Here is a 15,161-nt window from a genome sequence, read left to right as displayed (position 1 = left end):
ATAAAAATGTTAAATAATTTTCTTTTTTATAATTACTCATTTTGATGTATTTATGTTTTAATTCAGGCTTCACCAGAAAGCGGTATATTCGTGTTATTTCATTTTGATTAAATCATAGCTTCGGTTTATTACCTCTGCATGGTTGAAATCTACCAATATATGGTTTGAATTAAAATTAAAACTAAATTACAAAACCACCAATGCACCACACTTTTTCTTTTTCTTTATGAAAAAGGGTTAATGCACAAGACTCTTGTTTGTCTATCGAAATTCGATGCATTTATTGGAAAATGCATATTGTTGGGAATACCTCTCATGATTGAAAATACTCAGTAAACTAAGCAATTACAGTTAGACAATCTTATGGCAATTAAATGGGCACTAGGACAAAAATTGGAGGCTCTTCAGTTCTCAAACACTAAATACAGGCAGATGAAAACCTTTGAAATGCATCCCTGACAAATGCTGATCATAGTCAAAATTTAAAACCTATACATCTCATAATTATTCTAAATGACCATTCCCAGAAAAGAAAACGTAAATCTTCCATATATATATATATGCTTGAGTACGATAGATCGTAAAGGTACTAAATTGAATTAAGTTGGCGAATAGTACCAAAATGGAAGAAAAAACGATAAAGATCTACAGTAGCTACCAGAAGATATTGCTTGTAGGAGAGGGGGATTTCTCTTTTTCTCTTTCTTTGGCCAAGGCATTTGGTTCTGGTTCAAACATGGTTGCAACTTCCCTTAATTCCAAAGGTGTGTCCGACTCACACGTGCAAGGGATTGAAGGATGTATTTCATTATATATATATATATATATATAGATTATTTACACTTAGTATCACTTTTAGTATATTAAAATAATAGTACTACTTTATTTGCATGTATATTAATTGAACGATTCAATTAGAACACAGTAAACTTGTTATACCTTTGTTTCTGATTCTAACCCTTTTGTGTTGAAATGATTTAGAGTATTTATTAGAGAAATACTCTAGGGCTTCATCAAACTTGAAGGAATTGGAGGACCTTGGTTGCACCATTATTCACAAGGTGGATGCCCGTACTATGAGCGAACATCATCTTCTTATAGACAAATATTTTGATCGGATTGTCTTCAATTTCCCACTTTTTGGAATTGTTTATCATGAGTAAGTAATCTACCAGATTCAGTCTTTTTTTTCCTTCTATCAATGAAGAGTAAGTAATCTACCTTGTTATGGTTTTTGTTTAACAATAGAGCAAAATGAATTTGTACTGAATTTTACAACATATGCTTTCGTGTTCCTCAAAACCCCCCTTTGTATGCTTTGTTTTCTCCTGCCAGAGATTTCAGTAAGCTGTTATATATAATAAAAATGAAAAAGATTTATGATTACAAATTTTGATGTATCTATGTTCAACTCAGTCTTCACAGGATTTTGGTGTCTGGATTTTTCAAGAATGCAAGAAAGATGGTCACCCAAAATGGAGAAGTTCTTGTGACACAAAAAAGAGCTCAATTGATGAAACTTTTCAGTTTGGCTTTCAAAGCAAAATTGCTATTTTTTGGGTCGATTCCTTTTAATGAAGAGGACTATCCTGGTTACGTTAATAAGAAAGGACATGGGAAAGAATGCGACGAAACGTTTCCAATTGGTGATTCTAGAACCTTCAAATTTCTGCGTGATGTGGATTTTCCAGATCTTGGAGTTTAAAAAGTTTCGATTTGATCAAGAAATTAACTTGTTGCAGATATCTATTTTGTCATGTTTTAGTAAGTTGTTCGAACTCATCCTTTTGAAAATATATATTAGGTATGTGTGAAGTCCAAAACAATGTTGATGGACAAAGTACGTTTCTGTCGTTTATTTGTCTAGTTAATTAATTATTCTGTTGGTTATTATTTTTCTTTCCTTTTTTTTAGATTAATGGTGAATACGTAGTATAATATAAAATGAAGTTAAAATATGTTTAATCCATAAAATAGTTATGGATCTCGTTTTATAATTTTGGAAGAAAAATATAATGGAATGTTTTCTTTAAAACATTGAAATTGAAATTCAAAAGAAACAAAAACTATATAAAATATGAAATTCAGAAGAGGAAATCAGCTACATGATAAAATATTGTAAGCATAACATCCCTTTTAATAAAAAAATGTGGCAAACTGTAATTCTCACTTCACTTTTTATAACTTAAAGAGAATATTTAATTCATTAATTACTTCTTAAATTAATTTAAATATTTTAATTTAATTTCCCTCACGATTAATAACTTCCATAATAAAATGTTAATTATCACAGTGCATTTATATGAAAGAAGACCATGGATCAATGGATTTGGGCGGTTACAATAATTAAGAGAATACAATGTTAACTAAGCAGATTAATTACTTTATTCAATAAACGGCTATTGGAAAAGTCTAAATGCTGCTAATTGCACTATTTCAATTTGTTTGATTACGTTTTAATAGAATGTTTAGTTATTTTCATTTTCAATTTATGTCTTTTATTATAATAGAGTATATAACATTTAAAAAATGATACAAGTTATATTTAAATCTATAAATTAAAATTTTAAATATGTATTCTCTTTAAAAATCTATAGAGTTTTTGATTTTTAAAAATAATTATCTTTTTCATCTTTTTATATTCTCTTACTCTTCTTTCTAGTTTTTTAGTTATTATTACCTTTCTTGAACAATTTTATTATACGAGTGACTTAGACCACCAATTCTATGTGATCAAAAATTGTATTTCGGTAAATTTCTTCTTTATTCTAATTTCCTTTTTCTTATTCCATTCGCAAATACAATTTCGGTTTTTAAAGGTTCAATATGTTGATAATTTTTTTTTATTGTTTTATTTCATGTTTAGTGTTCAATTGGTTGGTTAGATGATATAACTTATAATTTTGATTTACTCAACATTTACCAAATGAGTTTTGAACCACAATCCTTGCTGCTTACTCCAAATCATGACTCATTTCTTACCATTCTTTCACATGAACAATGCACCATCTTTAGTAAATGCATATTCAAGATGACAAACTAAATGCATCGAAACTGTAGTTTGTCTATCGAAATGGAAGAGAAAACCATAAATCACATGAACAATGAACAAGTGTTTGAAGGATGCGTTTTCTTTTATTTAAAATTTTAGTTTTGAATTAAAATTGAAACTAAATTACAAAACCACCAATGCACCACACTTTTTCTCTTTCTTTTTAATTTGTCTATCGAAATTCGATGCATATATTGGAAAATGCATATTGTTGGGAATAACTCTTATGATTGAAAATACTCAGTAAACTAAGCAATTGCAGTTAGACAATCTTATGGCAATTAAATGGGCACTTGAAGAAAAATTGGAGGCTCTTCAGTTCTCAAACACTGCAATACAGGCAGATGAAAACCTTTGGAATGCATCCTCCACAGATACTTATAGTCAAAATTCAAAACTTATCATCGAATTAAATTCATCGGAAATATACATGCATAATTAATCTAAATGGCCAGCGCCCTTCCCAGAAAACAAGTGTTTGAAGGATGCGTTTCATTTTATACAGAATTGTAGTTTATTTATATTTTTAGTATGAATTTTACTGCAAGAAAAGCAAACTATTTTATTTACCTGCAGATTAAGTCATGAACTTACTGAAATTGTGATCTAAGGTTATCAAATTCGAAAATTTAGGTAAATTTTTGAGAATTGAGTAAACTTGCTTCGTAAGAGTTTTCTTTAAATGAAAAAATATATTATATAAATAATATCTTAATTCAAATAAGTCTACAAAATTATATAATTTTAAATAAATAAAATTTATAGATATATTGTTCATAAAAATAAATATTATAAAACATAAATACTTAGATTATTGTCATTAATTTTGATGCATTTTATTAAGGAAGTGGAGCGATGGCATGACCATGGAGAGAGATAGAAGGACGCCAGAAATAATGACAATCAGGTCACGAAACCCTAAACTCCAAACGACCTCGTCTTTTTTTTTATTTCCCCCCTTTGAAGCTCGTAGAATTCCTCTAAACTCGTGATTCTACACGAACCTATCAATTTCACAGTTGATTTTACCGAGTTTATGCAGAAAAGAGTTTACCTCCGAATTAACTCGGAAGTTGTTTGGGAAAGTAAACTCGTATCAAAAAAGAGTTTACCTCCGAATTAACTCGAAAGTTGTTTGAAAAAGTAAACTCGTACGAGTTTACGAGTTAACACGAAAGTTTCATAACATGTGATTTATATATATATAACGAATCATGTCTAAGAAGAAAGAGTTAATGTTTCAAGGTGTGACCGTAGAAACTACAGGAGTAAATTTGCCTAGATGTATTTCACTAAAAACAATAAAGCTAACGTAGAATTGCTTAAAGGTGACGTTATTTATACGGAAAAGGAATGCTTCATGTAATGTTTTTTTCTGAAGGACAAGTTGTTTTAAATTCCTTTCATATATGAAGGATTATATTTCCTCCAATATTTTTTGTTTTATAGTGAAAGATATGATGAAAATTGATCATATGCTCATTATCATTAATCTCTTAAATCTTTTTTGAGTGAAACTAATGAGAAGGAAAAAAGGGAAGAGTGTGGATGTTTTTGCTGCTTCTAAGTATTATTATATTAAGAAGTAAATTTAAATTTAATTCAATCTTATAAATTTAATTTATAAAATACAATTTGTATTTATATATATATATATATATATATATATATTATAAATTCATTTTATTTTTAATTGATTTAATCATTAATATTTTAAGAGTATTTATATAAAATACAAAATATGGTTCATATGACATTAAGATTAACAATGACTCAACTAAGTATATCATACAAGAACATCAACCTAATTTTGGAAAAATAAAATAAATTAGGAGGATTGTATTGGTAAGTTGTCAACCCATCCATCCTTATTAATAAAAGATGCTAAAGAAAATTGTTCTATTTCTGAAGTATTTAGCTTTTTCATCCATGAAACACGATTTGAGGTATCAGCTCCTGGTCCTCCACAATCAACTTCAACATAAGTGATTCCACTCCTACAACAATTTAGTCACAAATTAATAAAAAAATGAAGAAGAAATACTGAAAATATAAAATATCATTACATACCCAAAAACATTTTTTTTTTTAAATTTATAACAACACTTTTTCATTTTAATAACAAGAGATGTAATGTCCATTTAAACTTACTCATTGCCTGCATAATGCCAAGCACTCCATCCATGAGGAGTTACAATGGAAGAAAAATATGTTTTATGAAATATGACTCTTGAATAGGGTTGCCATGCTCTTCCTAAATTCACTTTACCATTCCCACCAAGGAAGCCTCCTTCAAATACAAAACCATCTGGATCATCTGATGAACTTCGTCCCTGAGCTGTCACAAAGCCTGCAGAATCTGAAAATCTTCCCAATACATTTATCCTACAGTTCTGCAGATTATAAAAACACACACACAAAAAAAAAGAGAATGTTTTGAAAATTATCTACCTCAACCATATATATAAAAGGGATTTAAAAATAATTAATGTAATTTACCTCATAGTAAGATTGTCCACTACCATATATAAAGTCCACTTCACCTTCAATGTAACAATCTTTGAAGTAATGACGTCCATATTGATCATATAAAGTGTCTTGATAACCCAAAAAACTACAATTATAGAAGAAATATTTATCTCCATGCAGTCTTGCTGCATTTGCTGGTTCGATTTCGCTTCCCACAGGGTAATATTTGTATCTTTTAGTTACCACATTATACGAGTTCTGCAGATGCATAACAATATATCAGAGCTATGAAATTTTTTGTTCTATAGTTTATTTATATGTTACTTAACCTTGAAAGTAATTCCACTTGCAACCACATTGGATGGTAAAGAAGTAAACGTAGCGTTATAGTTTATTGATATGTGGTCTGAGTAACTGATGGTTGTTGTCGAACTACCTTCTCCTTCTAAAATTATACATGGCTTTTCTTTCGGAATAGTAACCCTTTCTCTGCATAATTACAATATGTGAATATAAAAATGTAACGAGAGAAAAGAAGTTACAATAAGATGTTTTTTCCACAAAGGTAATTTCAACATGTTAGAAATTTCATCTCGACTAAAGATAAGACCAATTAAGAATATATAAGTGGATGCAAACTTCATCTTATAAGTCGGTTTTGTCAGTTGAGTTAGATTTAAAGTCCATTTCTCAATATGTATCAGAGTTATGGTTAGAACCTATCTAATTTTATATTTAAGAGAATTCTAGATGCAAGTCTGAATCTCATATTGGATAAAATGAAAAAGTAGAATATTATATAAATGTAAAAACTTATTAATTAATTATTTTAAAATTTTGAATAAAGAATAATGTGAATTTTTCTCGAATAAACCTCTTCTTTCATAACCTCAACACTTCCGTGATAGTTCTTTAATTTGGATGTAACGAGTTTGAGTATTCATAATGCAAAATCCTTAAGTCAGTTTAAGTGTAATGCAAGAATAATGCTTGATGAAAGCATGTACCAAATGTCAAATGTGCTTGGTTGTATTTTAAGCTTTTGATGATTAATTGATGTTTATAATTATTAAATTAGTTTGTTATAATTAATGCTTAAAAAATAATTTATAAGTTAGAATAATTTAAATTATATTAAATATTTATATTTTTTAAATAATATAATACAACAAAAACACTTTTAATTTTTAAAAAGGTAGGGTAGCAAGTCAATCCGTTTTGACTTAGCTTTGACCCTCAAATTTGTCATATTATGAGTGAAAACGAATTTATGAGTTAAGAATTTAATCTAAATTTGGAACTCTTCCACTAAGTTTTGAGGGTTCGTTGCAAATATCGGTGATCTATGAAACCTATGTAAATAGCGGTGGTTTTGACTAAATATTTTGGAAATAACAACGGTTTTGATTGAAACTCCCATGTTTTTTCTGACAGTTTTCGTAATATTAGAAAATGTATTTTTTAAGAGTTAAAACTATCAATAATAGCAAAAATAATCCCTAGTAAAATTCGTTTTTTTAGTGAAACCTACCAAATTTTGACAATCTAATTTGAGTCATGATCTACTTTGTCAACCTTATGTAAGTTAATTGGTACGAGGTATATTGTTGGAGAGATTTTTGCACTCTTTTTTCAAAATGGTGTCCTAATCTTATTTATTCAATGTAAAACCAATTTAAATGTAGCTAGAAAAGGATTATGCTATGCATGAAACATTCATTGCATTTTCATAACAGAATATATGATTTGAACTTACATGTATAAGCCTGCCTGAATATGAATCTTGATCCATTGATCATTGTTATTTTTTACAGAATCAATGCCCTCTTGAATTGTACTAAATGCTGCGTCCTCCTGTTTACCAACAATGATGGTTTCTGTAACATTATTTCCACCACAGTCTGTGCCTTTACCATGACAAAAGAAACAACTGATGAACAATATTAGAAGAAAACTCATAATTCTAGAAAACGATTACATGATAATGTTGAAAGCATATAAACATCCCTTTTAATACAAACAAATGTGGTCAGTATCTGTAGACAATATCTCAAGTCTCTTTTTATGACTTTTTTAAATATTTAATTCATTAATTGCTTACTCAAATTATTTCAAATATTTTAATTTAATTTCCCTCACAATTAATAACTTTCTTAATAAAATCTAACTATCACAGTGGTTTATGACAGAAGAAAATGGATCAATAAATATGAGATGTTACAATACAATGTTAATTAAATACATTAATTATTTTATTCAATAAATATGGAAAGAAAGTCTAAGTAACTAAAAAAAAATAATATTTTAGTGGTAATAATCTTTTTTTAAATTAATGAGACTCTGTGAATTCTAGACGAACTTTGAAATTTATTTCATTATTTTAAAAATACTATCAATTCTGAAATAATGTTAATTAATTTCACTGTTTCAATCTTTCAACTAATCTTTACCATTATAACTTTCCATTAAATATTTACGCGGAGATCCTCTACATATTTATTTTTATATTCTTGATTTTTTCATTAAATTAAACTAATTATTTTTCTAATTTTATTTTTTAAAATTTGACTATATTTTTATTTGAACGTCTTTTTCAAACTTAACTACTTTTTTAAACTAAAATAATTATCTATAATAAAAGTATTATTTATAAAATAAATAAAAATTTATATATCATTATAAAAATTATTTATATTTACTTTCATAATTATAATAGTAATTTTTTTTATTTTTATCATAAAAGAGTTGAAAACACTTTTTTATACTATTATAAAAATTACTTATACTTATTTTTATAATTATAATAATAATAATTTTATTATTTTTATGCAGACGCGCCAGAACAAGTGTTTCTACTAATTTTAATAAAATGTTTAATTATTTTCATTTTAGATTTATTTAATAACTTTATGTAACTTTTCATTTATTATATATAACATTTAAAAAATGATAAAAGTTATATTTAAATCTATAATCTAGAATAGTTATATTTAAACTAAATATATGATTTTTGTTTTGGACAATATTCTATGTCCTAAAATTGTATATAGATACTTGAATGAGGAAATTTTGATATATATAGTGTGTGATTTCAAATAATGAGTATGTTATTTGAAACTTAATTGGGGTATTGAAAATACATTTTAACAATTAATGATATAATGATAGTTTTGAGTGTTTGTATACATTGTTATTGATATTTAATAAGGGCTAGAAAGAATAAGTGAAATTGAATTGAAAATGACGTTAATCGCTGAGCATATTTATTAGAATACTTTTGGTAAATTGTTATCCCATCCATCCTAATTGGTAAAAGATCCAAAGGAAAATCCTTCCATTTATGAATGACTTAGTTTCTTTTGTCCACGATACACACTTTGAAGTAAAATTCAATCTGCAACCTATGTGAGTATTTATTTTAAAAAAACTTGTTAGTATTTTAAAATCTCGTAAATATTAAAAAAAATATACTTTTTATATTTTTAATATAAAATTTAAATAAAATAATAAAAAGTATATAAAATTCAATATAAATTAAATTAAATATAAATTAATATTTAATTTTAATTAAATTTAATCTAATAAAATATAAAATAATTTAAATTTAAATTAAATTAAATTAAATAAAATTTAAATTAAATTATCATTTTTATTTTTTAAACTATTGATTTACGTAATTGGAAGTAATCAACTAAGTTTACGACGAAACCTAGAAATCGATCACTGATCCAATTGGAGTACCTCTACACGATAAACCTCAACAAAAAACTGAAGAGTAACGATAACAAATGATTGAGTTCAGTAGTTCTTCATATAAAATTATTGACTCTAAAGATATAGTAATATGGAGAAGACAAAATTGTTTCAAGCACCGACGGAACCGGAAGCACCCTTTGTTTCAAACAGGGGAAGTAACGAGTACTCACACGTTGGGTAATATAATATCTGCATGCAACCCGTTTATAAATGAGTATTAAAATACCCGCTACATGCAACCTGCAGATAATAAATTTTCAAGGATACTAACTCCTTGTGAATTTTATCTGAGTATCCTCTGACACGAGTTTTTTTGTCATCCCTAATCGTGTACCTATATTTTAATAATAAACTAATAAAAGAATATAAAATAGCAATATAAACCAAAAAAGTACTCTTTTTTAAAACAAAAATGAAATAACATAATTCTCACTTTTTTTAAAAAGATAAAAAAATTATGATAATTTTGAACTTACTGCATTTGCTGATTCAATTGGTTCGCTTCCCACGTCTTTGGATTCGTATATTTTATTCGCCACATTATATGAGTTCTGTAGATACAACATAACAACGGATTAGAGATAAAAGAATGTTGAAGAACATTGAAAATAATTGTTCGACCATTTGTTTATATGTGCACCTTAGAAGTAATACCCGTTGCAACGTGAAGAAGTGAATGTTGATATTAAATTATTTTAATATGCATTTATATGTTGATATTAAATTATTTTAATCGTTGTTCTGTTTCAATTTAAAATGATAATATTGATTTTATATAATTATTTTTAGTTGATCTGTAGTTTGAAGTTTCATTAAAAAATTATGAAATTAGTTAATGAATAAAGATAATTCCCAATGATAGAATTTGTCAAAAGTTTATATATATTTAGTTTATTATACATAAATATAAAATATAAAACTTTATCATGTGATTATATAATACATTGCATGTGTGAATTGTTTTATTATATAGTTTACACATATTGTGTAATATCCCGATTATATAATAACCAATATCACATAATAGAGACGTTAACATCCAAATATAGAAAACAGTCAGAATATGACGTGTAATTTATATGTGAAAATTACAGTCATTCAGAAATAAAAGAAACTGAAAATTTAAAGTTGAACAGTTGAAAGGATTAAACACTACAAGTGTTCAATCAGGAAATTCTAAGAAGACTACTCCGCAACATCAGCAACCTCCAGCTCTTACTCCAAGGAAAAACTCCGCGACAACATCTGCTCCCATCCAAGTGGATGATCATCGCCAAAGAAACATACCCAAACAGCACATAACAAAAACAATGCAAGGGTGAGCTAGATATAAAAAGCATGTTACACATATAGCACAATTTATTCATGTTATTGTACTTAGATTCGTATAAAAGAACAATTAGAGCATACTCATTAAATCAAAATTTCACCCACTCACATGACATGCAAAAGTCATTCAAACATTGTAAACTACATCACAAGACTTGTTACTTTATACCCTGACTCGTCCGGACTAGAATGATTACCGAGCTATGGCGAGTTTTGCACTCGTGGTGGCTTTATGAAACTTGGGCACTACCGCCCTGGCACTACCGCCTTGTGGAACTTTGGGCACTACCGCCCGGTGGAACTTTGGTCACTACCGCCCGGCCACAGTCACGAGGTTAATCCGTTATCACTCACCTTGGATCATATGGAAGCACCCAAGACTAGGACCTCCTGCTACTCCTCACCACATGGTTCAATCCTCTCTACATGAGAAGAAAGACCATTGGAGTTTCAGGATGACCCCCAAAACTGAGCTACCATGTAATCATTCTATACAACCCCAAAACACCATCATGTATCCTCTCCTTGAGGATCATGGAATTACGTTCATGAATCATATTGTTACTTTGAAACTTAACCCCAGTCATGAATAACCAGATACCACCCTATTATTACAGCAAATCCAACATGTCTCATACATTCACATATTTTCACATAAATCACGTCACATCATATATTTCAAACATTAGAACACATAATTCCACTCAAGAGCAAAGGAACTTAGAACCCATCACCATTTACAGACCATTTACAACCATTAAATGGACGAACACTATTCACCGAGCGTTATATGCCGAACGCCACTATGCCAATTTGAACGGACGCTAAGAGATCCAATACAATCAGACCGCACGCTAAAACTGAACACCTGAATTGAATATAATTAGGCCGAACGCTAAAACCGAACGTCATATTGGATTCAACTTTATTTGGCCGAACGTTAAACCGAACACCATTTTCAATTAATCACTATTGGGCCGAACGCTATGATCGGGTACTTAGGCCGAACGCTGAGATCGAGTACTTAGGTCGAACGCTACAAACCGAGCACCATATTGAACACTATTTGACCGAACGCTCACATTACAATCATACCAAGGCCGAACGCTCAAGAACGAATATCATGTTGGATTCAACACTACTGAGCCGAACGTTAAGATCAATTACTTAGGCCGAACGTTAAACCATTAGACGTTATTAAACCGAATACTATTTTAACGAACACTAGGATTGAACAATTAGGCTTAATTGTTTAGACGAACGTTCAAATATTAAACCTCATCAAAACCGAACGCTGCCTATGACGAATATTAAACATCATCAACACTATCAGGCCGGACGCCAAGGTCGAAATCCACTTAACCGAACACTATAAGGACGAACGCTAAGCTTGAAATCCATTTAACCTAACATTATAAGGACGAACGTTAAGCTTGAAATCTATTTAACTTAACACTATAAGGACGAACGTTTTGAGTCTTAGTTGAACATCTAGCGTACTTTGCCAAACACCTAAAGTACTGAACGATCGTTTAGAACTCTGACCGAATGATCACAGCTTAACACATGACTAACCAGTATCAGCACTTAACCGAACAATATTAAATCAAAGTCTAACCGAACGGTACTAAACAATTCAAGACCGAACGCTCGCTAATACCTATGGACGTCCGTTAACTGAAGATCAACAACATCAATACCGAACGCTCATAATACCTATGGACACTCGCTGACTAAAGACCAACAATATCAACACCGAACGCTCATAATACCTATGGACGCTCGCTGACTGAAGACTAACAACATCAACACCGAACGGTCATAATACCTATGGACGCTCGCTATCTGCCTACACTGTATTATTAGGACGAACGCTACGAGATCCAATACAATCAGGTCGAGTACTATGTAAATACCTTCTGGACGAACGCACCTAGATCAATTACTACGAGAGGAAATAGGTAAACACCTTTTGGACGAACGCTCAGATTGAAACCTAATAATACTAACTTAGGACCAAACGCTATTTAATCCACGAAAACCGAACGCTCACTTGGCCGACCACTAATTGGTCGAGCCAGAATTTGGACGAACGCGCGATTCTGCAGAATTCTGCAGAATCGCACCAGGTTTTCCAGAACCCAGAAACCCCAAGTTTTCATCCCCACATTCCCATATTTGCATCAAATACAATATAATTTAACAATCTAACAAATGAATCTAGCTCCCCTTACCTCTTGAAGACTTCCTTCAAGAACTTCATCTTCCACCACAGGTTCTACCTCTGGTCCTTCTCCAGTGGAATCCCCCTTCTCCTCTGGTTCCCTTTTTCCCTTTTTCTTTCTCCCTTTCTCTTTCTGATTGTTGCTTCCTCCTAGCCTTCCTCTCAGCTCTTCGAAAATTGGTACTGCTTCCCTTAGGTGCTTGATAATGCTAAATTTTACCATATTTTAAGCATCATTTTAGTAGCAAAATCAACTCCTTTCTTACTTATGACTTGCTTAATCCTCTTGTTTTGTCTTGTTTTCTAAATAATTGTGTTTTTGGCTACTTTGTTGTACTTTTATCAATAATCCCTTATTTTGTAGCTAAAAATGAGCTTGGAAGAGTCTTCAACCATGTATAGAACTGGACCAAGAAGTTAGCACGAAGAAACACCATCAGCAGTGCAAGAACGCTCGTTCCAGAAGAGCGGACGCTCGTCCAGAAGGCAGAAGAGCGGACGCTCGTCCAAAGTGGAAGCACGAGCGGACGCTCGTCCAGAAGCAGAAATGGACGCTCGTCCAAGCCAGGCAGAAGAGGACGCTCGTCCAGCCAGGCAGGACGCTCGTCCAGCGAAGAGCAGAATTGGACGTTCGTCCAGCTAGTAGAAGTGGACGTTCGTCCCGCTAGTAGAGAGGACGCTCGTCCAGCAAAGAGAGTGGACGCTCGTCCAGGAGATAAGAGGACGCTCGTCCAGAACGCTCGTCCAAGATTTAGGACGCTCGTCCAGGCCAGAGAAGAGGACGCTCGTCAGATTTCAATTTATCCAGATGGTCCGCGCCGGGCGCGACGGGGCGTCGGGCGCGACGGGGCGTCGGGCGCGACTTTTGGCGAGTTTTCGACTTTTTGCGAGAGCCTCGCGCCCGGGCGAGACTGACAGAGGGCGCCGGGCGCGAATTTTACTGATGTGGCAGATGCGTCTATTTAACCCTAAAACGCGAAGGGGAAACGGTCTTTGGTTCTTTGGAGGTGCGATTTCACGGTTGGAGCTCATGGAGGGCGTGAGGAGCTTGTGGGAACATCTCCTCCTCTTCCTTTGGGTCTCCTTCTTCTTCCATCTTCCATGTTTGTAAGCTTTAGGGTTCTCCATGGAAATGGAGAACCAAACCCATCTTTGTTGGGATTAGTTGTAGCCTTTGAATCTTGTGTAATTGTTGAATGATTTGATTATATATATGCCTTTTCTATCAATTGCTAGTATTCTTGTTTCCGATCTTAAAGCTTGCATGTAATGGGGACGTTCATGACTTGATTTTGGGGTTTTATGGATTATGGGGACGTAAGATGAAATCTTGAACTGAAATAAGAGTCCTTGTGGGTCATTGATTCTAGGGATGGAAGATGATTCACATGTTGTCTTAGATCCTAGCTCTTTAATGCGGGTTTTGCTTGTTAGATTGCCAAGGGATTGGGGTTTGATAAGGAAAACCTAGGCTCTTTCACCTAAGGGATTAGGGCTAGAGTGTTTTAGTGGATTGACTTTAGTAAATTAATAGAGAGGAGATAAAATTGGTTATACACAAGAGTGCATTGGTGAAAACTAACCTTAGCAATGTCATTTCTTACCATTTCTAGTCTTTTCCATTTTCAAGTGCCTTCAATACCAAAGTCCAACCTTGTAATTATGTATGAATTTATCTTTCTGCACTTGTTTTGTAAATTGTTGTTATGTTCTTGAGTCTATATGAGTTGTTAATCGCACAATTCTCTAGTATTACGAGTCTCTTGGGAAAACGATACCCGGTCTTACCGGTTTATTACTTGAACGATTCGGTACGCTTGCCGAAATCGAGCCCAACAAGTTTTTGGACTAACAAGTTTTTGGCGCCGTTGCCGGGGATTTGGGGATTGAACCCGAGTCCTAGCAACGGCTAACAAGTTTTGGGTCATCAAGTTTTTTTTGGCGCCCTTGCCGGGGACTCGTGTCAATACTTGACTTTTGTGAGGTTTCTAACTTATGTAGACTTGATTTTGTATATAGAACTAACTCTTTTGTTGTAAATAGATTTTCAGTTTTGTTTGGGCTAATTTGTGGCTTTAGCCTAATTGTGTCTAAGTGTATATGCAGGGAGATGTTCATACAAGGAGGACTGCAGCCTCAAAAGCATCATGAAGACCCTGAGATTGAAGAAATTATAGGACACAAGGAGACAACTAGCTTGAGCACCACAAGCTGCCCCAACTTCTTCTTCCTTTGAAGATGCTCCAAGTGCTATGTGAAAGATGAAGAAGAAAGGGAGAAGGAAAAGAGAAAGACTAGTCACCACCACCCTTTGATATTACGATTTTTTTT

General features: G+C 31.7%; 2 protein-coding genes across 2 annotated transcripts; one reads left to right on the top strand and one right to left on the bottom strand.

Moving 5' to 3' along the window:
* The first annotated feature begins 622 nt into the window (after nucleotides 1–622).
* Nucleotides 623–1,705, top strand: LOC108336509 (heavy metal-associated isoprenylated plant protein 41). The gene is made up of 3 exons (XM_017572992.1): nucleotides 623–764; nucleotides 982–1,159; nucleotides 1,417–1,705. The coding sequence occupies exons 1-3, from the start codon at nucleotides 623–625 to the stop codon at nucleotides 1,703–1,705; spliced, it is 609 nt and encodes a 202-aa protein (XP_017428481.1).
* Nucleotides 1,706–4,880: 3,175 nt separating this feature from the next.
* LOC128197849 (putative pectinesterase 52) lies at nucleotides 4,881–13,053 on the bottom strand. The gene is made up of 5 exons (XM_052880675.1): nucleotides 12,841–13,053; nucleotides 9,754–9,828; nucleotides 5,552–5,779; nucleotides 5,204–5,445; nucleotides 4,881–5,049 (listed from the first exon to the last, which is right to left on the bottom strand). Exons 1-5 carry the CDS (start codon nucleotides 13,051–13,053, stop codon nucleotides 4,881–4,883), a joined length of 927 nt encoding a protein of 308 aa, XP_052736635.1.
* Between the last annotated feature and the right edge of the window lie 2,108 nt (nucleotides 13,054–15,161).

This window comes from Vigna angularis, chromosome 7 (assembly GCF_016808095.1).
Source record: "Vigna angularis cultivar LongXiaoDou No.4 chromosome 7, ASM1680809v1, whole genome shotgun sequence".
Lineage (NCBI taxonomy): Eukaryota > Viridiplantae > Streptophyta > Magnoliopsida > Fabales > Fabaceae > Vigna > Vigna angularis.
The sequence above is the reverse complement of the archived record's forward strand: the minus strand, read 5'-3'. Positions and strand labels throughout refer to the sequence as shown.

Excerpts from the sequence above, each read along its gene's own strand:
- LOC128197849 (XM_052880675.1), bottom strand. The coding sequence starts at position 13,053 with ATGGTAAAATTTAGCATTATCAAGCACCTAAGGGAAGCAGTACCAATT. Across the intron at positions 9,829-12,840 it reads TTGAAGGAAGTCTTCAAGAG|AACTCATATAATGTGGCGAA; the intron begins GTAAGGGGAGCT and ends TTGTATCTACAG. Across the intron at positions 5,780-9,753 it reads CAATTGAATCAGCAAATGCA|AACTCGTATAATGTGGTAAC; the intron begins GTAAGTTCAAAA and ends ATGCATCTGCAG.
- LOC108336509 (XM_017572992.1), top strand. The coding sequence starts at position 623 with ATGGAAGAAAAAACGATAAAGATCTACAGTAGCTACCAGAAGATATTG. Across the intron at positions 765-981 it reads AACTTCCCTTAATTCCAAAG|AGTATTTATTAGAGAAATAC; the intron begins GTGTGTCCGACT and ends GAAATGATTTAG. Across the intron at positions 1,160-1,416 it reads TTTGGAATTGTTTATCATGA|TCTTCACAGGATTTTGGTGT; the intron begins GTAAGTAATCTA and ends TGTTCAACTCAG.